The 24,428-nt window shown below is 45.4% G+C and overlaps 1 protein-coding gene across 4 annotated transcripts; it reads right to left on the bottom strand.

The window, feature by feature from the left end:
• Nucleotides 1–6,089: 6,089 nt before the first annotated feature.
• Klhl23 (kelch like family member 23) lies at nt 6,090–20,430 on the bottom strand. Of its 4 annotated transcripts, none has more exons than XM_052724520.1 (4): nt 20,289–20,430; nt 17,309–18,523; nt 13,280–13,432; nt 6,090–8,532 (listed from the first exon to the last, which is right to left on the bottom strand). In XM_052724520.1, the coding sequence occupies exons 2-4, from the start codon at nt 18,519–18,521 to the stop codon at nt 8,222–8,224; spliced, it is 1,677 nt and encodes a 558-aa protein (XP_052580480.1). In that variant the 5' UTR covers nt 18,522–18,523; nt 20,289–20,430; the 3' UTR covers nt 6,090–8,221. The 4 variants fall into 4 exon arrangements, with proteins under 4 accessions (XP_052580480.1, XP_052580481.1, XP_052580479.1 ...); XM_052724521.1 differs by lacking the exon at nt 20,289–20,430 and adding an exon at nt 19,708–19,892; XM_052724519.1 differs by lacking the exon at nt 20,289–20,430 and adding an exon at nt 19,366–19,542.
• Between the last annotated feature and the right edge of the window lie 3,998 nt (nt 20,431–24,428).

Below are 24,428 nucleotides of genomic sequence, written 5' to 3'. Positions count from 1 at the left end.
TCCTCTCTATCTCAATTCTTTTTTTTTTTTTTTCCGAGACAGCGTTTCTCTGTGTAGTTTTTGGGCCTTTCCTGGAACTCACTTTGGAGACCAGGCTGGCCTCAAACTCACAGAGATCTGCCTGGCTCTGCCTCCCAAGTGCTGGGATTAAAGGTGTGCACCGCCACCACCGCCCGGCATCTATCTCAATTCTTCCTGGTGAGTTTTACAGACAAAGAAGGAGAAAGACAACCAGTGTCTCCTGACCCTGAGTTATAAGACAGGATGAAGTGCTGCTTCCACAGACGTTTTGTCAATACTTAGTTATTTTCTTATTGAACTTTGAGCTTCCTCACTGGAAAAATATCAGTTTCAGTTCATCCGCAGCAATGGCCAAGGCCATCTTCATTTATAAGTCACAGATAAATACAGAGGTTCACAGAAGGCAGGTACCACTGTGGAAAGATGCCCAGATAGGATGCTTCAAGATCTTAGAGGTATGCAGAAGAATAATCTCACACAAGGAATACAAAACCACAAAAACCGAAGCTGTATCCAGTCAGATGACTGGTAGTCCTTCCTTGCACATCTTTGGTTTGAGCCATCTAAACCTTCCCTACGCCAATTGTCCACTGACTTTGGTGAGGCTGAAGAAATGTTTGCATGTGTGGTGCTTCTGAACCCTGTGCCATCCCTGCTCCAAACCTCCAAGAGCCGCCTTTTTGCTGAGGAGATACAGGTGATGACTCATCACTTTGTCTTCCTCATTTTTTCTTGTCTTTGGCATTTTCTCATGTAGCCCAGGCTGACCTCAAACTCTCTATGTAGCCAAGGATGACTCTGAGCTTCTCTTCCCCCAGCTTCTACCTCCTGGATGTGCTGCCATGCCTATTTTAACGCAGGGGGAAAAGGGCCAAGGTATTGTGCAGGCTGGGCAAGCATGCTACCAAATGAGCCAGGTCTCCGGACAGCTACTTTCTCTCTCAGGCTGAAAAATAAGGTTTACTTCTGTAATTTGGGGAAAGTGATCACACCTGAGTCCCAGTAACTTTGGAGGCTAATGTGGGAGAATTCCTTGAGCTCAGGAGTTCAAAACCAGAACCAGTCTGAAATTATTGTGAGCCCCATTTAAAAAAAAAAAGAGGTTTAAAACCAGTAACTGTGTGTGTGAGTGTGTACATGTGTGTGTATATGCATACTTACATCATTCAGGGAACAGTTCTCAGGAGTCAGTTCTCTCCTTTCATCGTGCAAGTTCTGGGACTGAACTAAGGCTGGCAGCATGTACCTTTGACCATCTCAACAGCACAACTTTGTTGCTGTTGTTTTTTAGTTTGTTTGAGACCAAGTCTCACTAGTCAGCCCAGGCTGGCCTGGAATTCACTGTAAAGCCCAGGCTAGCAAACCTGAGGTCCTCACGGCTCAGCCTTGTGGTACTGAGATCACAGGTATGTACCAATGCTCTTGGCAACTTTGTGTTCATACATTGACTTAAAGATACTACAAAGTAACTTTATTTTTCTTTTGTGTTGATTTGGTCTTCCAAAACACCCGGTATGGAACCTTATGTTGTAAACAAGGAAACAGAAAAGTGGGGGGCCTCCTTTAAGAGGCCGGTGCCGGTGCCCACACTCCTGGTGTTGTTTTCTTCCCAAGTGTGTCTTTCTCTTAGCCCTACTGTTGTTACAAGGCCTGGAGAGATGATTCATTGGTTGAGAGGAAGTACTGCTCTTACAGAGGGACTGAGTCAATCCCCAGTACCCACAACCGGGGAGTGTTGGGAATCAATCCCTGGTCCTCTGCAGGAAGAGCAAATGACCCCCACAGACTCATGTTTGGACACTCCGCTCCCAGCTGGTGTCGCTGTTTGGGAGACTGTGGAACCTTCAAGAAGTGTGGTCTGGCTGATGGAAGTAACCACTGAAGGCAGGCCTTACATGTGGCCTGGCTCAGATGCCAGCTGCCTCAAGCTCCTGCCCCTCTGCTTCTCCCATCATGACAGCCTATATCCTCTCAGCCATGAAACGACAGAAGTCCGCTCTCCTCTGTCAGCAGGGGTTCTTCCAACCTTTAAGAAAAATAACTGATATACAGAGATTTCTGTATTTCTATTATATTTAACAGTAAAGTTTTAAAAACAACCATATCCAAATGGTCTCAAATGGCTGCCCATGCTTAAAGGCCTCATCTCTTGACTGGGAAGGCAGTGTGACTTGTGTCTCAACAAAAACAAAGGGCCACAAATAACCCAAGACACATTCAGGAAGCTACAAATAACACATTTCTGGTCTATCTGTCCAGAAAAGAACTAGAAATAGAGACTACCTGTGGGCTTTCTAACAAAAGATGTAGTTAGCGCCTGACAGGTTTTGCTGAATGCTCACAGATTACATGCGCCCAGCTGGCCCTATTGATGCTGGTGAGTGAAGATTGGGGGCAGGATAATTACTGCACTAATTAAGCCTGTTCTATACAGCCCTGGCATTTCAGCTTGCCCAACAACCATCTCTGTAGGTACTTGTAGGTGTACTGTCTTGTGGTTTGCTTTGGATTTCAGACAAAAGCTGGGACACTGGCAGTATCATGGATACAGCATGATTTCTCAAGCAGCACAAAATGCTCTCAGGATGCAGCCAGTCAGAACAAGAGTGTTCACCGGGGGGGGGGGGGGGGGGGGGGGGGGGGGGGGGGGGTGGGTGGCGGGGGGGGGGGGGGTTAGGCAGCATGCTTCCATCCCAGCGAAACTCCAAAGAGAATACTATGTTCTGACTCCCAGGGCCAAAGTAAGAGGTAACAGTTCCTGACTCACGTTCTCAATGACAACTGTCATTCTAATAATGACCCCCGCCCCCAATGAGAATGTTTCATTGAGATTTTTGTGTCCACTGCTGTGTAGTACATGAAATTCATGTTGTCAGCTTTTTCTCAACTGTGCCCGGCTCCCCATGTTTTGTTTTGACCTTTTTTTTTTTTTTTTTTTTTTTTTTTTTTGCCCCTCTAGCAGAATATCTTCAGAAAGCATACGATAAATTCACCCAAAGGGAATGCTAGAGTCAGGGGAAGACAATATTTTATCTAATGCTCCTTAAAAATGCCAGTGTCCTAATGCCTGGAAGCTGTGAATATATTAGGTTAGATGGCAAGCCAGTTCATACCTGGTAGCTCACACCTGTGATTCTCTTTGGGAGACAGCGATGTAAAGATCTTGAGTGTGAGGCTAGCCTAGGCTTCATAATAAGACCTCCATGTAAAATAATTTTTTTTTTCAAGACAGGGTTTCTCTGTTGTAGCCTTGGCTGTCCTGAAACTCACTCTGGAGACCAGGCTGGCCTCTGCTTCCTCAGTGCTGAGATTAAAGGTGTGTACAACCACTGCCCAGCATAAAATAAATTTTTAAAGGTTGCTAACATTGACACAGTGAGTCATTAATATTTTTATTGTTTTTTTATTTTGTTTGAGACAGGGTCTCACTCTGCATTGCTGGCCAGCCTAGAACTCAAGTTGGCCTGCCAGTCTCCTGAATGCTGAGATTAAACATGAATAGCCCACACTTGGATTTTCTTTTTAACATTTACTTATTTACTTGCGTGCATGTTTGTATGTGTGAGCATGCATGGGCCAGTGTGTACATGCAAAGGTCAGAGGACAGCCTAGGAGAGTAGGCTCTTCGCTCCCACCATGTGGGTCCCAGGAACCCACCTCTGGTTGTTAGGTTTGGGAGCAAGTGTCTTCACCAGCTGGGCCAGCTTGTCACTGGCCCAGTAATTTATTGTTTTAAGACTACTACTAAATTTGTAGTCTGTCTGTCCTCGTTAGGGTTTCTATTGCTGTAAAGAGACCCCATGACCACAGCAACTTTTGTAAAAAGAAAGCATCTAACTGGGGCTTGCTTACAGTTCCAGAGCTTTAGTCCATTTTCATCATGGCAGAGAGCACGGCGGCACGCAGGCAGACATGTGCTGGAGAGGTAGCTGAGAGTTCTACATCCAGATCCACAGGCAGCAGGAAGAGAGAGACTGGGGTTGGCCTGGGCTTTTGAGACCTCAGGGTCCACCCTCTCTTCCCCCAGTAAGGCCACACTTCCTAACTGTTCAAGTAGTGTGACTCCCTGAAATACTATGAGCCTACAGGAGCCATTCTTACTCAACCCACCACACTGCTGTAGCACAAAAAACAATACTTTCCAAAAATATTTAAATTTAAAAAAACGGGCAGAGTCCCCCCCCCCTTAATATAGTATATATCATTGAATTGTACATTTCTAAATTTGGGAAGTGTTAGAGATTGAATTCAGAGCCTCACAAATGATAGGTAAGGACTCCACCACTGAGCTTCACACAGACAAACCTTTTTGATACTAGTCTATGCTTTTTTGGTTCTAAAAGTCAGAATCTGCAAGGCAGTGGTGGCACACATCTTTAATCCCAGCACTCAGGGGGCAGAGCCAGGCTGATCTCTGTGAGTTCGAGGCCAGCCTGGTCTATAGAGTGAGATCCAGAACAGGTACCAAAACAACACAAAGAAACCTTGTCTCAAAAACAACAACAATAAAAAAAAAGTCAGAATCCCAGCTCAAAGCAAAAAAGGCTAACACAGCCACACTGAAGAAGGTGGGAATGGGTCTGCAAGAAATCTAGGATCTGAGACAATCATTTTCATTTTTAGCCACTATGGCATCTTCTCTCAGCCCTTGTCAATCAAATTAACAGAGATCTTGGCCAGCCATGGCTCCAGGCTCCCTGACCAGGGATGGGATGCTATGTATGTCACAGAGGGAGGGAGCTAGAGATCAGCAGATTTGATCTTTGGGAAGACTTCTCTGAGGCAGGAACTATGCTGTGTTTCTGTTACCTAAGGAACAGGCTGACTTTCTGAGTTTTAGAGATTTTTTTCCATCATTATTATTATTATTAGATTTTCTATGCATTTTACATACCAACCACGGATTCCCCTGTCCTCCCTCCTCCCTCCCCCAAGAGATTTTTTTTTTTTTTTCTGATCCGCCTGCCTCTGCCTCCTGAGTGCTGGGATTAAAGGCGTGCGCCCCCACCGCCCAGCGAGTTTCAGATAAAACAGATGGTGGTGGTGACATGTGACAGGGTGAGAGAGTTGTCTGCCTCTTGCTGATCTGGCACCTCCATCCCGTCATATAAAGAGCCCTCTCCTTTGTAAGCTGCATCAGTCAACTCAGGCTGCCATAGCAACACACCAGAGACCAGGTGACTGCAGTACTTTTCAAAGGACCGGAGGCTGGAAGAAATGGCCACCAAGTTCAGGTAAACAGTGAGGCATGAGGGAGGAGGTGCAGGTCTTCTAATGTAACGACACTTTCCTACCTGATGAAGGCCTATATTCAGGATATCACATAATTGTAAATACTTCCAGAGTATTTGTCCTGTTTCAAATACACTGAGGGCTTCAGCTTTAATATATGAATACTGGGAAAATACAAGCACTCGGGAACACGGGACATATTGACATGGATACGCAAACAAGGGCCATTATGTCTTTAAGCAGCAAGTACCCTAGATGTTCACTGTCCTATGGTTCTGCTAAATGATCAAAAATAAAGCCTGTGGGAAACGGCAACTTTAAAAAATTGGGTAAAATCATTTCTGCAAATGTAAATGGTGTTTGCCTTCTCAAAGTAATGGCTTTTAAATTCAAACACATTGAGCCAGGGTGCAGTGGCACACGACTTTAATCCCAGCACTTGGAGGCAAGGGCAGGTGATCTCTGTGAGTTTGAGGCCAGCTTGGTCTACAGAGTGAGTTCCAGGACAGTCAGAGCTACACAGAGAAACCTTGTCTCGAAAAACCAAAAAAGAAAAAAAAAAACAAATTGCTGGGCGGTGGTGGCGCACGCCTTTAATCCCAGCACTCGGGAGGCAGAGCCAGGTGGATCTCTGTGAGTTCGAGGCCAGCCTGGACTACCAAGTGAGTCCCAGGAAAGGCGCAAAGCTACACAGAGAAACCCTGTCTCGAAAAACCAAAAAAAAAAAAAAAAAAGAGAAAGAAAAAAATTACAGATTTTAATGTGATATAATTTATTTCATCAATTCAGACTGCTTTAACCCAGTTGGCTCAAACTTAAGCAGTCTTCACCACATATACAGTGACTTATTTATTTTTATTGAAAATACAAAGAAAAAATTCAATAAATGTAAAACCATTCCACATCTCCTTACACTAACACCTTGAATTTATTTAGCACATTACCATCCACATGCATAAAGGCTTTACAGTGACAGTCCTAGTGTGAATACTGGCTTGCATTGTGCTTATTTTACTTAGCATAGACACATCATACTTCTACAGTCTTCCAAACAGTTATTCTCATGGCAGTATACACCATTATTTCATTAGCACGCTCTCTTTCACATATAGATTTTCTCCATATTGTTGCTACTATTTAGAGTACAGACATAAACATTCTCATGCATTTACAATTTTTTAATCATTCTTTAGTTTAAAAATAATGGGAGCTCATGGGGCAAAGGATATAGTCATTTAAAATTTTTAAATTTACTTCTACTTTGTGTGTGTGTGTGTGTGTGTGTGTGTGTGTGTGTGTGTGCGCGCGCGCGCGCGCGTGAGTATGCACACATGTGGCACACACAGCACACATGGAAGGCAGAGGACAGCTTTCAGGAGTCCATGTTCTCCTTCCACAGCGGGTTCTGAGGATCAGATGTGGGTCTCAGGCCTGTGAAGTAAGCACATTTACCCACTGAATCATCTCACTAACCCAGTATGGTCATTTTATGACTCTTTACAAAAAAGTACCATATAGCAACTCCAAAGGGTTGTATCTATTTAAAATGCTATCTGACGTGAGTATTAAATAGTCTTCTTAAAAGTTTTTTTTTTTCAATCAGAAGTAGTTTTATTTAAAGTAAAAAACAAGTATTATCTCTTAAAAAACAAAACAATAAAAGCAACCTAGCGTGGAGTAGATGGCCTCACACTCACTCGTGTTTGGATGAATCAGTTGCCTCCCTCCCCCTTCTTAAGTTACGGCACATTTGGGAAGTGCCTGCACACACAGAACAAGCTAGAAAAGGGTTTATCTGGCCCATAGGCCACCCAGGTCTCATCTGGCTTCAAAGGTTGAGGGGTTCTTGATCTAGATAGATCTATGTCTCAAAGTGCCAGTGTCCATGGGTCAAGAAGCTCAAGTCACAGATGGGTTCAGAGAGTAAAGTCACAAAGTCTGGTTATGGCAGTGGCGGCAAATGAAGGCAAATTCTTCTCGTCAGTGCATTTTCTACTGCATCATCACTGCTCTGCATGCTTTCCGGCTGTGGAAGTCAACTTTATGCGCAGGCATTTAACTATAAAGAGGATTTGTCAACATGCTTAAGCCTGACACCTAAACTAGCAATTTACACCCAAGCTAAAAATTAAACACAGTCCTTAGCATCAGCAAATATTTGACTATTTTCTCTGTGATTTTTTTAGACTTGCAATTCTTTTAAGTTGAGTTGTAACCTCTTTGAACAATCATTTGTACAGTGTTTAGTGTAGCTCTGATAGTAAATAAAGAATACTAGCAATAAATTATGTACACCACAAAGGAAAAAAACAGTGAGTAAATCCACATTCTGAGTAATTCTAAAGGGCAACATTTGAAAGTGTTGGTTCTGTAGAGGTAGAGACGGTTCCCTCTTTACATTTCAAATTCCTGCCAGCTAGAGACCTGTAATATACAGAGGTACATCATAGGCTCTTAAAGACAGGTTCTCACTGTAGTCTTGATTGGCCTAGAACTTGCTCTGTAGACCAGGCTGGCCTTGATGTCCTTGAACTCACAGAGATCTGCCTGCCTCTGCCTCCCAAGGGCTGAGATTAAAGGCATGCGCCACCACTGCCCAGCTATATTATAGGCTCTTAACAGACATTTCATTACATAGAATGAGTGATTTTGACTTTTACCCAGTGTTGATGCTACCAGGAAGGAAAGATTCACTACAAAGGTATTTCACCTTTACCACGTGTCAAATACTCCAGACTCTAGAAGGGGTTAGCTCTCTTAATTGAATTGTATACATACATACATACATACATAACATTTTTCTTATGTTATTCCCATTAATCACTGGGCCTGGGAGTCGTGCAAGGTTAGAATTAAAAATCTCCAATGCCCTAGCATGTGCCGAACCACAATGACGGCGAGCCACCCCAAACTCTGCATTCTTTTTACTATGCCCCAAGTGATGACCTGGTTAGTCCTGTGGACTCAATCAGACATTATACACACAGACGCATCCATGAGACCGCATCGCACTCGGGAGATTGCCCACTATTTCCCACTTATTAAGATCTGGGTCGTATTTCTCAATACTCTGGAGATACGTCCCCTTTGAGTAGGAGTACCCTCCGGTGACATAGATGCACCCATTCATGATGACAGCCCCGCACTCCATCCTCCTCTCCATCATGGGCGCCGTCTCTCTCCACTCATTTTGTTCCGGGTCATAGCACTCTGTGATTGTAGTTTGTCCACCAACCAAGTAGAGCTTGTTTTCAAACGGAACTGAGCACAATCCATATTCTTTGTAGAAGGAAAAAAAAAAAAGAAAAGAGCAAAATTTGAATTCTGATAACAAAGGGGCTATCATACTTTGGGTACAATAGCTCCGTAATTGAGAACACAAAAACAGAGACATGGTGACATTTTGATTCTGTCATACTCGTGCTGTACACTGAGGCTTAAAATCCAATCCCTGTCATCTGGCTCAGCTGGCCTGTTCCTGCTGCTCGGCCATTAGCCCTCAGGGGGATAACCATCATTAATGGTAATCCTAAACCGGCTCTGCATGATGACAAGGAGCAGCCCGCCCTCACACCACCATCTTTCTGGGAGCTGTCTAACATATGGAGTTCTTCATGACATTCATCTTGACACCTATCAGCTTTCCAGATGATGGCAGTCGAGTCCTCCTCCTGATGGGACATTATACTCCGTAACTGGTGTAGGCCTCCCAAGGTTTCAGCAACCTTGTGGCTAAGGACAGACCACCCCATGTGTCAGCAGCTACACTTGCTTCAGAGGATGGACTGGCTAGCCTCTCTCACATTGCCAGTCTAGTCAGGGACACAAGTGTTTTGGAAAAGCATAGATCCAAGTTACTGAGGCCTATGGCTGTCATACTCAGCCATCATGAAAGGCGTCCCCCGAAGAAGGCTGCTGTGGGCACCAGGGCCCTCTCCTCCAAAGGGGCCGACCTCACCTAGACTGTCACAGTGTTTTAATTTTGTTTCTCTTCCCGCTGGTTCTCTCAATTACCATGATATGAAGCAGGCCAGGGACAAGGAAAACAACACACCAAGTCCTTTGGTCTGGGATGTGACCAGAATTGGAAGCATCCTCGTGAGATGAAAAACATAAGCCTCATCTGACCAGGACAGCTACTCCCTGGCTTTCATCACTGCTGCCAGGAGGGAATACTGTCATGTTGCCAGACCTTACCACTCGTTTTTTAAAGGCTCTAAACCATGATTTTTGTTTGAAATCTTCTGAATTTTAAATTTTGGTAATGAGCCAACTCAAAAATAGTTGAAGCACTGTGGCAGCCAAATAGGACATACTGTGCAAGGTGCTAATTAGTATCTTTAAAAAATACTGCACCAGGAAAAGCTTACTATAGATTAAAACTTCACAGCTACAGTTGGAGGTTTCTATTAGTTTATGCCATCCTTTTTGGACTGTTTTTCAATTTCGTGTGCCTTCTAACACTAGACTTGAGTAACACTGCCTCTTAGACTCTTTTTCAAGTAGCTAATAAACCATATGCAACTCATTGACTTTGTGGGACACTTATTTATTTATTTTTGGTTTTTTGAGACAGGGTTTCTCTGTGTAGCTTTGGAGCCTGTCCTGGAACTCACTCTGTAGCCCAGGCTGGCCTCAAATTCACAGAGATCCAACCTGCCTCTGACTCCCGAGTGCTGGGATTAAAGGTGTGCCAGCTCGCTTTTTTATTTTTTTAAATTAATTTTTATATTTGTCTCTATGTGTAAGTGTCTGCATGTATGTACATATGTGGACACTGTGCATGGCTGGTGCCCACAGAGGTCAGAAGTGGACTAATGAGCCACCATGTGGGTGATGGATACTAAACCTCAGTCCTCTGCAAGGGCAGCAACACTCTTAACCTCTGAGCTATCTCTCCAGTCCTAGGACACTTATTTTTAAAGTGATCCCCCTGTATAATGCATATTAAATATATTAATGTAAATAACTTTTCTAATTGTTTTTGTTGTTTATTCTATTTTTTTTTCTAAATCTTGGGATTTGTTTTGTTTTGTTTCAAGACAGGGTTTCTTTTTGTAGCTCTGACTGTCTTGGAACTCACTCTTGTAGACCAGGGTAGTCTCAAACTCAGAGATTCACCAGCTTCTGCCTCCTAAACGCTGGGATCAAAGGCTTCTGCCACCATCACCCGTCGCTTTTTTCTAAACTGTAAATCTGATTTTTCATGTTTTGGATTTTGTTGGAAAGGTAAGTCAGACCACAAAATAAGCAGATTAACATGGGACTCAGGCTTTACCATGGTGTTCAAACTAAGGTAACAGTGGAGACCGTGGGCCCCAGGCCAGGCCACCTGGGCCGCCCCTCATTTCTAACAAGCATTCTAGATGGCTGACTTTGAGTAATGCATTTAATGTCACCACTTCAACCACCTGTTAAGCCAGTTAACAACAGAACCTCTCCAGCTCACAGGATTACCAGGAGGTTTAAATATGGCAATGTGGCTCAGCAGGTTAGATGCTTCCCATGTGTGGCCGTTTGAAAGAAAATGGCCCCCAAAGGGAGTGGCACTATCAGGAGTTGTGGCCTTGTTGAAGGAAGTGTGTCACTGTGGGGGTGGGCTTTGAAGTCTCTTTTGCTCAAGCTTCCCTCAGTGGAACTGACAGTTGACTTCCTGTTGCCTGCAAGATGTAGCACTCTCAGCTCCAGCACCACATCGGCCTGCACGCCGCCATGCTCCACATCATGATGATAATGAACAATTTCTGAACTGTAAGCCATCATCCCAATTAAATGTTTTCCATATAAGAGTTGCCATTGTCATGCCGGGCGGTGGTGGCGCACGCCTTTAATCCCAGCACTCGGGAGGCAGAGGCAGGCGGATCTCTGTGAGTTCGAGGCCAGCCTGGTCTACAGAGCGAGATCCAGGAAAGGCGCAAAGCTACACAGAGAAACCCTGTCTCGAAAAACCAAAAAAAAAAAAAAAAAAAAAAAAGAGTTGCCATTGTCATGGTGTCTTTTCACAGCAATAAAAACATAAGACACCATGCATGAGGAACAGAGTTCAGAACTCTAGAACCCCAACCCCTAACCCTAACCCTGCAGAGGACAGAGAGAAGGGCATCCCCCAGCGTAAGCTAGACTAATCCAAACAGTGAGCTCTGGGTTCATTGGGAGACTCTATCTCAATATATAAGGTGGACAGCAATCAAGGAGATCCATCTCAGGCCTTCACATGTATGTTTAGTGTGCTTGTACATAGTGTGGACACACATACCCCCACAAACGAGCATGCACACCACACACAAACACACCAAATAAATAAATATATAGTCTGTGGTTTGAATATGGGTAGTGTCCCCCAAAGGACTATATATAAATACTTAGTCCCCAGGACATTGATATTAGGAGGTGCTATGGGTTATAAAAAGTTGGGGCATTATGGGAGGTCCCTGAAGAGTACTGTTTGACTCTGGCCAGTCCTTTCTCTGAGGTAACTACCTGTTTTAACACATGCTTCTGACATCACCATTACCTGCTCTCATCAGAGACCAGATGACCAGAGACCACAAAAGTGGCACCCAGTCTTGGAAAAGAACCTCACACTGTGAGCTAAATAAACCCTTTGTAAGTTAGTTGCCTCAGGCATTTCATTGCAATATTGTAAGACTGACAAATATAAACAGATTAATACATGTAAAATTATTGGAACAGTGTGCCTAGCCAATACTGAGTAAACCTTAGCTATCACTCAGAATGACCTACTATTATTGCTTTCCATTATAACTTTGTTGGTCACAACAGAAAGTAACGGGAGTATTATCTAGACTAGACAATATGTCTGGACTACTAAGACCAATGTCTATGCAATCTACGTTTTCAGAGCCAGGGAAACCTGCAGCTGAAGTTTCCTCTCATCAGCACCAGATGCAGGGGAGATACGACAGGCGCAATGGGTGGAAGCAGCTACATGGGCTGACAGCAAGAAAGGCTGCTCCACTTGGCAGAAGCTGGCTACTCAGTGGTCACATCGCAGATGATGGAATCAAGACTGGCAGAATGTGGATCCCGGGCCATCACTTTCAAAATGTGATGTTGGAAAAGTTACTCATCTTTTCTAAATTACCGACCCTCCGTTTCCAAACATGTAAATCAATGATAAACACTACCTATGGACAGAATTTCAGTGAGAATTTCAGATAATGTGAAGTGCTTAGCCAATCCCTGACCTACATAGTGTGCACTCAGTGGTGTTAGCTATTGCTGTTAGTCACAAATATCTCAAGCTTGCAGATTTGAATTTCCCTCTCCAGTGAGCCACTGAAAGCCTGATGCTCTGAAAAAAAAAATTTTCAAAATAGCAAGGGGACATGATATAAATTCATCCAAATGCAAACTCTTAAACATATGGCATAACTGTAACAGTCTAAAATATTCCATCTTTCACAGTGGAGCTGAACCCAGGGCCTAACCTATGCTAACCACATGCTCTTATCACTCCCAAGCCTCTGTAATAGGTTAAGAATAAAAGACAGCAAAAGGGGGCCAAGGAGCTAGCTCATTTGATAAAGTGCCTGACATACAAGCATGAGTTCAGACCTGAGTTCAGACCTCCAGCATTCATATAAAATGCTGAGCTCAACAATGTATGCCTAAAATCCCAGCGATGGAAATGTAGAGACAGGATAACCTTAGGGGCGTGCCGGACAGCCAGTCTAGCCGAATAGGTAAGCTCCAGGTTCAGAGAGAGACCCTGTCTCAAAAAATAAGGTGGTGATGCCATCTTCTAGCACGCGTGCGTGTGCGCGCGCGCGCACATACACACACCACAGAAGAAGCATTTCTTTGATAGACAACACTTTCCTTTATGACCGTCAAGGTAGCGCACAAGGTTCTGCATATCTAGGAACAGGTGTTTAATAGTCCTTGCAATGCAGAGTGAACATGCTTCTAAAGAGGAAGAAACACTTGCCCAACTTTCATCTCTCTGCACCATCCCGACCGTCCAAAGACAGCAGCTGTATGCGTGGCACAGGACTCTTATTACCTGGGTGCGGGCTGGCAGTGATGAGGCTCCACTCGTTGATGTCTGAGTTGTAGCTCTGCACCTTGTCATAGGTGCAGCTCCCTCTGTAGCCACAGTGGCCGCCAATGACATAGATGACTTCATGGAGGACACAGGCAGTAGCATTTCCCACACCTGGATGTCAAATGAAATCACATCTTAGATCGTTCATGCTTTTCTGAAATGAATACCAATCTGTTACTGTTTCTGTTGTATGGATGGTAAATGCAAAGCACTGTGCTAGGTGCTCAGGGGTAGAAGTGAAAAATGAAGGCTTCTCTTGCTCTTTTAGGAGTACAAATAATTAGAATACTTAAAGTAAGGGGGAAATACCAGAGAGAGAGAGAGATGCTAACATTATTGGTCAGATCAAAGAGACATTGCTTTTGACTGGAAAAATCACAGCAGGGGTGACATGACTTGCCCTGGTGGTCAGGACTCTGGCAAGCAGAGGAAGGCGGAGGAAGGCGAAGCCGCTCTATGCAGAGGAAAGCCCCACAGAGGCTTATTAGGCAACGTCAAGTAGGCTAGCACAATGGGAGTCAGCATAGGAGAATTAGGACGGAATGTAAGCTGAAGCTAGATGCCTGGCTTCGTTCAGCAGGACATTTCAGGTTTATAAACAGAGGCAGGAAGGAACTAAAAAGGAAGGAGAGGACTCAGAAAAGATGTAGGTACGACTCACATAAGGATTATCAAGGGCCAGCCAGACTTAGAAGGTGCTTTGTGTGTGACGGGAAGGGCAGAGGTGAGAGATGGGTCAAACAGATAGGCTTCCTCGACAAGACAAACCAGGCGGATTCTGAAGTCCTGAACTTGGAAAACTGGGAGACTCTGGTGCCACGGAAAAGTGAGGAGGCGGAAACAGGTTCAGCCGGGTAAGAAGGGAGGCTCTCTTTCGTTGAAAACATGCAGTTTGAAGTCTTTCCGCCAACTTTGACTAACACTGTTACGTACCTGGCGCAGTTGAATCTCCTTGCTGGTCTCTACTTCTAAGTAAAAGTGGGTTTACAAGCAAGGTTGTTGTGATAAAAAAGAAAGACCTGGGGGTCCCAAAGAAGCCAAAGGCTTATTTCTCCTCTGTACATCACATGCCTAAATGCCCTCCCCCAAAAGGAAATGAAACTGAAATTGGACTCTACTCAAATGATGTTTATCTTACTAGAAAAGGTGTTACTTCACTTCAGACTGCAAGTAAAATCAACTGAGAAAACCTAACATTATTCTTTCTACTGGAAAATGGGAAACTAAAATGTTGGTCTAAGCCCACCCATCAGAACAGTACAAATCAGGGCCGCACAAACTGGAGCCGAGCGCTACCCTTGCCCTTCCCTGGGCTAGCCAGCTAGAAACAAAGTTCTCAAATGAAAGTAATACACCTCTGCCCTTGCCTGTGGCTCATGCTCATAATCCCAGCATCTGGGAGGCTGAGGCTGGAAGATTGGGGGTTTGTGGACAGCCTGGGCTTCCACAGCAAGACACTGTCTCAAAAAATAAACAAAAGAGCAAATCTCTGTGATTTCAAAAGCCAACTGGCATCTGGGGAAGGATGACGGAGTACGGAGACCTCCCATCCCACCAAGGCTAAGGTAAAAGCATAGGGCTTTCTTTCCCGGTAGCTACACAGGGCTAGTTACCCCACCCCACCCTCACCCCCAGCAAACACTGTTTCAAATATAACTCTTCAAATTTTCAATAGAGCAACAAATTTCCATACTCAAAGATGTATTATCTATAAAATCTTTGAAGTTGTTATCACCGAGAAATAAAAAACAATAATGCCGGCAGGTTTACAACTGCTGCTAACGTACTTGAACCTGGCTGGTTTCTTCTGCAGGAGAGGAGTCAGAACATTCAGGATCAGCCTCTCAATCAGTAAGCCCTAGGTACAACCAGGCAAAGCCAAAACCTAGGCAGCAACACGCTGTTACCTTCTCCCACCCACCCACACAGGTAGCTGCTTGTGAAAAGCAGACCCAATACCGAGGCTTCCTGAGCGCCACACTCTGCTCCATGTGGTCTATAAGCACAGGGGTCTTTAGTTTTCTCAACACCCGCAGCTGGCTAATGCCGCCCTCCCTGTCAGACAGATGTCAAAACTGGGCAGAGGGGTTGTTGAATCACTCGCCCAAGTTCAGCAGAGAAAAGTCAGAGCTGGGACCCAGGCAGCTTAGCTACAGAAGCAGTGTATGATCACAAGACCATCTGCCTCTAAGCTTCCGGCTTATCATCCAAGGATCACATCAGGTCAATTTCTAGTCCAGGTCACATTCCCACACCCTCACTGTGTTAAAAAAGAAACAGAAAGGCCTGGGAAGAAACATTTGGGACAAAATGACACCAGTTTGTTAAGAATCTACCAGCTGGTTATTTTGTTTTGTTTTTAAGAACTTTTTATGCCCCCAGCCGGAGGGAAGAAGAGCAAGGCTAAATAATCTCACCAAATACAGTGTTTATCAGGCAGACACTGGGATTCAGTGTGCTTGGCTCTGTGGGCCACAGGAAGTAAGACAACTTCATCTCTGCCCTTCCTTTATTTGGGGAAAGCCTGCATCACAAAAGCACAGGCTGTGTGTCTCTAGTTCTCGGGAGAATGTACAGTGTTATATTCTGAAGTTTTAGTGAAAGACCTCATAGAGATGATCAGTATATTCTAAGAGGGAAAAGCTGGATATTAAAAAGTAGATTGATGCCAGGTTGGTGGTGCACACCTTTAATCCCAGCACTTGGGAGGCAGGGGCAGGTGGATCTCTGAATTTGAGGCCAGTTTGATGTATATAGCAAGTTCCAGGCCAGCCATGGCTACATAGTGAGACCCCGTTTCAAAAAACAAAATAAAATAAAACAACAAAAACAAAGCAGAATTGAAAAACATTTTAAGAGCGATATAGTGGGTAGCTGTTCCACCTATGACCTTGAAGTACCTGCCCCTGTGGCGTGGCCGCTGAGGACCCATAAGACCTGGGATGCATGTACAAAGCAGTCCCCTCTTCACCTCCTCGTGGTATTGGATGTTGAGATCTTAGACCAGGCAAATCAGCATGGGACATAGCTCAGCTTTCCCAGACCCTACGATAAATCTCCCACGGTAGTGAGTTAACCCCCAAATAAATTACTTTGTTCATTAAATAGACTCCATGGATTTCTCCCATTATCTGGCACACAACGTGGGGCCCGAACCCACAACCCTGAGATTAAGAGTCTCATGCTTTACCAACTGAGCCAGACGGGCTTTAAAAAACAAAACCATGAATTAACAAAACTAAGCTGGCTACAAATTAAGACTTGAAGTAAGATCTAGAAGGATGATGTAAGGAGGGAAAGTGAATTATACTATTTCCTTCACACAAATTACCTTTCTGCTCTAACCTGAACAACATCGTTTTTAAAAATAGTAAAACACTTTACTCCATTTAATTAAAAAAAACATTTTTTTTTTTTTTTTTTTTGGTTTTTTCGAGACAGGGTTTCTCTGTGTAGCTTTGCGCCTTTCCTGGAACTCACTTGGTAGCCTAGGCTGGCCTCGAACTCACAGAGATCCACCTGCCTCTGCCTCCCGAGTGCTGGGATTAAAGGCGTGTGCCACCATCGCCCAGCTAAAAAAAAAAAAAAAAAAATTTAAGATGGAGTCTTACATAGCTCAGACTGGCCTTGAACTCCCTATGTGGCCGAGAATGAACCAGAACTTCTGATTGCCTTGTCTCTGTTTCCTGAGTGATCAATCATGAGCCACAGGCCCAGTTTAAATGATGCTGAGGATGAAACCCAGGCTTAGTGTGTGGAAGGCATGCACTCTACTGACGAGTTCTTTTGTGCAGCTTTTAAGTCCAGACAAGCTGGAGACTGTTTTTACCCAGACAATGCTGGGCCAAATTACTTGTATAAGCTACTGTAGTTCCTCAAGAATATCTCAGTGTGATCCATACTTCCTAAAATTACTTCTCAAAGAGGGAAGATTGCAGCCTAACCTCAAGCATGTAGAAACACCGGGCAAGTAAAAGCTACACTTACCTTTGATCATGTTTGCGATAGGAAGCCACTTCTCTTTCAGTGGATCGTAGAACTCGGCCTCTTCCGCCGGAGCCCCCTTTCTGTAACCACCTAGGGCATAGACACAGCCTCCCAAGGTGACTGCACAGTGGTAATACCTGGCATTGAGCATTGGCAAGCCCTCTGTCCACTCATCACCCTCACTGTTATAGATCCATACTGTGTCAAGAGCATCTATGTTATCTGTCCTGTACCCTCCGGTGACATAAATGTTGGGCCCTAAGCATGTAACACCATAGCTCTCCCTGGTATAATCGGGTATTTCTGCTCCCTGAATCCAAACATTTGTCAAAGGATCCCATATGTGGACCTCTGATAGAGGATGCCAGTAATAGCCTCCAATGATATACATGGTGGCTGTGGACCTCTGGGAAATCTCTTTATGCATGGGATTCAAGGCATTGTATATTAGGGAGCGTATCTTATTTTCAGTTAGTAGACAGCTTCTTTGGAGGCCTAACGCTGTCTTTAAGTACACTGGGTCTACATCTATGTTGATATAGCTTAGTAGGTTGTACAGGCACTCAATTCGATTCTCCACATCATGTGCTGTCCACTTAATGACGGGCTCTATGACGGCTTCTTCCTTCCAGACATTGAGGTTCTTCCTGGACAAGATAAAGAGAAACTTCTCAAGGCTGATTTCCAGAAACTCTTCTTGTTGCCATACCTCCTTAAACCTTGAGCACAGAATTCTCCGAGACTCCTTCTCTAGTTCTGAACACACATGAAACTCTGCAAAGGAGTGCATCCCGATGCAGTTATCAATATCCAGGTGCCTGACCAAAAACTGCTCACAAGCCTTCTTTACCGAGAGAAACTGCAGCAGATCGGCTGCTTCCAGAAGGCTTTGTACATTTCTTTTAGTTATTTCAATTTGGGAAGTATATGCATAATTTACAAGGCCTTCCAAAATATCATGGTGGATGCCAAACAGTTTTATTTTACTTTTAAATTTTTCTTTCATATCAGCAGTGAACATGGCCTTAAAATAATTGCTGCAGGCAGCTAAAACGACTCGGTGGCAATGGAAAATTATGCCTGAAGGGCACTGAAGGGTAATATCAGTAAATAATCCATCCAAATAAAATGTTCTGAATGCATCCAGAAAATCCGCTGGATGCGATGAATCCTTGAAAAGATAAATGTAATCTTCTTGTCCTTTTAGAGCCATGGCTGCAATAGATATAAAAAAAAGAAAAAAAGAAAAAGAAAAACGTTTTCAGTTTTGTGTAGTACCTCCAATAATTAATGTTCAATATCCCAATCGTCAGACATTTATGGCATCGGGCATATTCCAAAACTAGACTGAATTCAGCCTCCCAAACAGCATATGCAAAATGTGCTGAACTATTTATACGATGATCTATTTAAATTCAAGATAGCTTGGAGCTCTGTATGAGGCCCCTGAATTTTTCAGTTGTCCATTTGCTAAGAGATCCTGGCTTACTACCCCCAGTCACCTAATTATCTGCGATCTGTCCCAGTCCTGAGAGTTCCTGAGAGTTCACACGCAGGCCAAGTGTCCGAGGGGGTCACCCCGCCGCAGCTCGGCCCCAATTCAGCGTTTTGTTTTGTTTTGTTTTTTCTCTCGGTTTCAAATCCCACCAAGAAGCCACCAAGATGGAGAGACTCTCGGAACAGGGATCCCTGCGCCCTGCCGCTTGCTGACAGCAGAAGAGGGGCCCCGGCCCGAGCTAGGCTCTCCAGCCCGCGCTAGCGCCTGGGCCCGGCCCGCGTTCCCGCCGGGAGAGCGCCCCGCCCCGGGGCCCGGCGCGAAGGTTCGACTCCGGGGCGTCGCGCGCCACCGTTGGCCGGTGCCCGCGGCCTCTGCCAGGCCGGGAGCGCAGGTGTGGACGGCCTCCCGGGGCCCACCGCGCCCGCCCTCCCACCCGGCTCGCACCGCACGGCCATTGTCTGCGCTCCGGGGCGCGCGGGCTGGGGGGCGGCGCGGCCTCGTCCCCCGCGCGGCCCGCTCGCCCCTCCGGCCGGCCTCGGGCTGCTGGGCTCCGACCTACCTCGCTGGCGGCGCGGGGCGCGGACCCGGGCTAGCGGCCGGCGGGGGTGGGGGCGCCTCCCGACCCTCTGACCATCTTGGGAAGCGCGCGGCGGGGCGCGGCGGAGGCCGCCTGCTGGTGCAGCTCCAGCCCACAAGCCGCCCCCGCTTCGGGGGCCCGCGGCTCCCCGCCTCCGCCCGCAGCCCCCCGCGGCCCCCGCGCCGCAGCGCCGGCTCCCGCGGCAGGTGGGCCGCGTCCACGGGTCAGCCCAGCTCGGCTGGCGCGCTCACGCCCATCGCACCGCCTGCTCCTGGATCAACTCCGAGTCCCCAGTTAATGCCGGAGGGGAGTGTGCACCGGTACCTTCTCTCTCTCTCTCTCTGGAGACCTCCTGCCAGCCCAGGCCCGAGGGGTGCGGGTAGAGAGAGAGAGTGCCCAAAGAAGGCAGCGAAACTAAGGGCTGGGATTAGGGCTGCCTTCAAATGCCACAAGTAGCCGCTTTCCCACAAACTCCATGCTGCCTCCAGCAGAGCGCGCAGGAAGGAGCCTCGGGGCTGCTTAGCACAGCAGGAGTTAACCTGGAAGCTTCCAGGAAAAGTGGGGAGAGCCTGGATCAAGGCTGAGACCAGGCACCAAGATTCAAGTCATTGTGTTAGAACACAAGCAGCTGCAAGGGGCAACATCCAGGCTTCTGGTGATGTCCAATTGTGCCATACCAGAAAGTCCACTTTCTTATTGCAACCAAGGCTAAGTATCACATGGTTTTATGAGCAAGATTTTGAATAACTTAGGAGCACCTCATAAAGCTGGGGACTGGTAATCAGGTCTGACGGCTGTCACGGAGCTTTCTGGAAGGTCTGAGAGAACTGAGAGAATAAGAGGACGAAGGTGGTTCTTCGAGTACTGTCAGAATGAAAGAGTATACAGACACATACTGGCCATACCTTACATGATGGGAGAACTCTGAAACACGTAGGAAGCGCAGAAAACCGAACCACAACCTCTGCTGAAATTGCACCAGAACAATCGGAAGCCAACTTCTGTTTCTACCCCCACTGCCACTCCTGGATCAACCCGGGAAATATAAATATGTCAAAACGGATCACACACGTTTGTAGCCCACCCCCGGCTTTCCCAGCCAACAGCCTCCAATCAGATTTCTCGGGTGGCAGAGGTGGAGGCTGCCACTGCCCCGCCTCCTTGCTTCTTCCTCTTCTTTTTCTTCTATTTTTATACACCCTTCTCATGTCCCTGCCTGCTTTGAGCCTCTGGGAAGGACAAGTGATGATGACTGGCCCTCTTGCCAAGCAAGCGCTGAACAAACACATGCTTGTTCTCCTTTGAGTGGTTTTAGTTTGATCCCACATCCTAGTGCTGGTGCCGGGGGCTGATTATGTAGAACCTCACAACCTCTACCCCAGAGTTTTGAAATCTTCATTCTGTTCAAGAGCACCACGTGATTTTTAGAAAAAAAAATGAAAGGTTTAGCATCCCAGAGTCTGGTCAACGATTTAATACCACAACAAGAAAGCAAATGAGACTTGGTTGGGGGCCTAAAGTTCACTCTGTCGCTTGGCTAACTAACATACAGCCTCCAGCAAGCTACTACTCCACAAACACGTACACTCACAAGCGAGCAAGCAAGCAAGCAAGCGCATACATACACACACAGACACACACACAGACACAGACACACACACGGGTGGGGATTTTTTTTTTTTTTAAACAGGGTTTCTCTGTGTAACAGCCATGGCTGCCCTGGAACTGCTCTGGAGACCAGGTTAGCCTCGAACTCTGCCTCTGTCTCCCGAGTGCTGGGACTAAAGGCATGTGCCACCACCGCCTGGCTAAGAAATAGTTTAAAAAAATCTTATTTGTGTGTGTGTGTGTGTGTGTGTGTGTGTGTGTGTGTGTGTGCCTGTATGTACATCACATGTGTGCAGAACCTACAGAGACCAGAAGAGAGACAGCGTTGGATGCCCTAGAACCAGAGGTACAATGTGAGTTACTGTGAGGTGCCTTGAGAATTCTGGAAACCAAACCCTGGCCCTCTGCAACTGCAACAAGTGCTCTAAACCCATGAACCATCTCTCCAATACCCCACAGAAATAAACTGTAAGAAAATATATATTATAGGTTCTATACCTAACTTATAGAATCATAACAGCATAGGATAGATAATTCTTGAGTAGAGAGGTTTACTATACTGTTATTTGTGTGAAATTTTTGCAGGTTGTTATAGGAACCAGTAAAAACTTTTGCTTCCAAGCTATCGGTGCTGCCATACTTCTAATCCGAGCAGAGTGGGCTAAGGCAAGAGGACCTTGAGTGTGAGGCCACCCTACAGAAAATAACAAGACCCTGTCTCCAAACAAAACAAGACTTTTGCTTCTAGTGTCTAATGTTCCCTAGTTCTGAATTATTGCTTAAAAATGTGTTGCCTGAGGCTAGGGATAGAGCCCAATTGCTAAGGTGCTTGCTGCACAAACATGAACACTTGAATTCAACTTCCTTAACCCACGGAAAAATCTAGGCAGGGAGACATGTACTTGTAATCCCCGCACTCAGAATGCAGAGACAAATGGACTCCTAGGGCTCACTGAGAAGCCAGGCAAACCTAATCCTTGAGCTGCAGGCCCCAGTGAGAGACAAAAAAAAAACAAGATAGATAATTCCTAACACCACCAGAGGTTGACCTCTGGCATCTATGTGCAAGCACATCACATGTTAATCAGGCTCACCTTGCCAAGAGAAGCACAGCCCCTGAGGCGTATCACAAGAGCAGGTACTCTTCACCGGGTGCTTTATCGAAGAGACTACAGGTTCGTTTTCCAGCAGGGAAAAACCACACCAAACAAAAACCAAAGAGACCGCTGCAAAGTTGAGTAGACCTGATACATTCCAGACATATGAGTAGCATTCATAAAGTAAATAATGACAGAAAACAAGCCATCCAGGATTCCAAGCCTTAATGAAATATAGGCCCAACCGGAGATGAGACTAAATGATTCGTAGCAGATATAGAACTTGACTTAGAGTTGACAATGAGTCCACATTATACATCACCTTTCGAAGAGCTCTTGGCTTCTAAACATAATTATTTTTGTCTCATTAATACATTACTAAGTATAACCCTCCCATTAAATGCTAGATATACTAACTGTGGTATCCTTATCAGCATGAGTAGGTGGTAGGTAAAAAAAGAAATTGTTATATACTTCATTTACATACTGGATTGAACAGGTTGTTACTGATAAAAATAGTAAGTATAATTTTATAAGGCTGATGCATGCAGATATATAAATTTACACCCGTTCCAGCTCAAGTTACTCAAGAAATGTTCAAAGTGCACACTGCAAACAGAAGTTGTACAATCCTTGGAGCAGACATGTCTCAGTAAGTTCTCTGGTATCCTTCATATAAAATGAAAAAGTGAGCCAAGCAGTAGTGGCATAGGCCTTTGATCCCAGCACTTGAGAGGCAGAGGCAGGTGGGTCTCTGGGCTGGAGGCTGCCTGGTCTACAGAGTGAGTTCCAGGACAGCCAGGACTACACAGAGAAACCCTGTCCTGAAAAATGAAAACGAATCAAAGAGTGAACATTACAGGGTTGAGAAGATGGTGGAGTAAGGTGCTTGTGGCACAAGCATTGTGGCCTGAGTTCAGATTCTCAGTATAAAGAGCCAGGCACAGCCAAGCATGGTGGCACACTCCTTAAATCCAGCAGTTGGCTGGGGCGGTGGGGGCAGGGGAATCTCAGTGAGTTCGAGGCCACCTGATCTTCATAGCAAGTTCAAGGACAGCAGGGTTATGTAGAGAGACCCCATCTCACAAAAAACAAAAAACCAACCAACCAAAAACAAACAAACAAAAAAACATAATAATGGGCACAATACCAGCTAGGCGGCTCTCTGTGAGTTCAAAGCCAGCCTGGTCTACAGAGTGAGTTCCAGGACAGCCGGGGAACCTGGCTCACAAAGAAACCCTGTCTCAAAAAGCAAAAACAAACAAACAAACAAAGGATGGAGAACAACGACAGAAAACACCTTACACCAACCTTAGTCTCCACACGTAGGGCGGGCAGCCGCAAACACGCTTACACATATGCAACCACCCCCCAGACAAAGACATTCTAATGACAAATACTGCTACAATCGGAAGGTGTGCTATTTAGTCTTTAGTTGTCAACTCTCCGAAGCCTAGACTCACTTGGGAAGAGAGGTTTTTTGTTTTTGTTTTGTTTGCTTTTTTGAGTGTTTGAGATAGGGTCTCACCAGACCAGGCTGGCCTTGAACTCACAGAAATCCGCCTGCCTCTGCCTCCTAAGTGCTGGGATTAAATGTGTACTCCACTATGCCTGCCTCCATATAAGTAATTTTATTTCGATTACTAATATGATGAGGCATATATGTACATCAGTCAAATTTAAAATTCTCTGAAGGGGGCTGGAAAGATGACTCAGCAGTTAAGCGCACAGGCTGCTCTTCCAGAGGACCTGGGTTCAGTTCCCAGCACCCACATGGTGGTTCACAATCATCCATAACTCCATTTCCAGGGAATATGATGCCCATTTCTGAACTCTCTGGGTACCAGGGTACACATGGTACACTTACATACATGCAGATGAAAACACTCATACACAAAGAAACTAAAATAAGTAAATCTCTTTTTAAAAAATCATATGGAGGGCATTCATCTTTGTAAGACATCTGACACTCAGACTTTGGTATTGTTTGGTAGGTACCCTGGAAGTATTTAGTAAATGACACCCAAAACTGTGCCGTAGGATAGTATCTGGATTTAAACATGCAAGGAACTGTCAATAGTTTTCTCTGTGAATATACTTTTGTATTGAATTTGCTTGTAATCCCAACACTGGGAGAATCTTGAGTTCCAGGTCAACCTGGACTACAAAGTAAGATCTTGTCTCAAAATTTTAAAAATGCATGGGGTTGGGGAGACAGCTCAGTAGGGTAAGAGTGCTTGCTCTGCAAGCATGAGTGCCTGAGTTCAAATCCCCAGCACCCATGTAAAAGCCAGACAAGGTTGCAGGCTCCTAAAATGCCAGCAATGAGTTGGGAAGGTG

Source organism: Peromyscus californicus, unplaced genomic scaffold, assembly GCF_007827085.1.
Source record: "Peromyscus californicus insignis strain IS unplaced genomic scaffold, ASM782708v3 Scaffold_7__1_contigs__length_154581171, whole genome shotgun sequence".
NCBI lineage: Eukaryota > Metazoa > Chordata > Mammalia > Rodentia > Cricetidae > Peromyscus > Peromyscus californicus.
The sequence above is the reverse complement of the archived record's forward strand: the minus strand, read 5'-3'. Positions and strand labels throughout refer to the sequence as shown.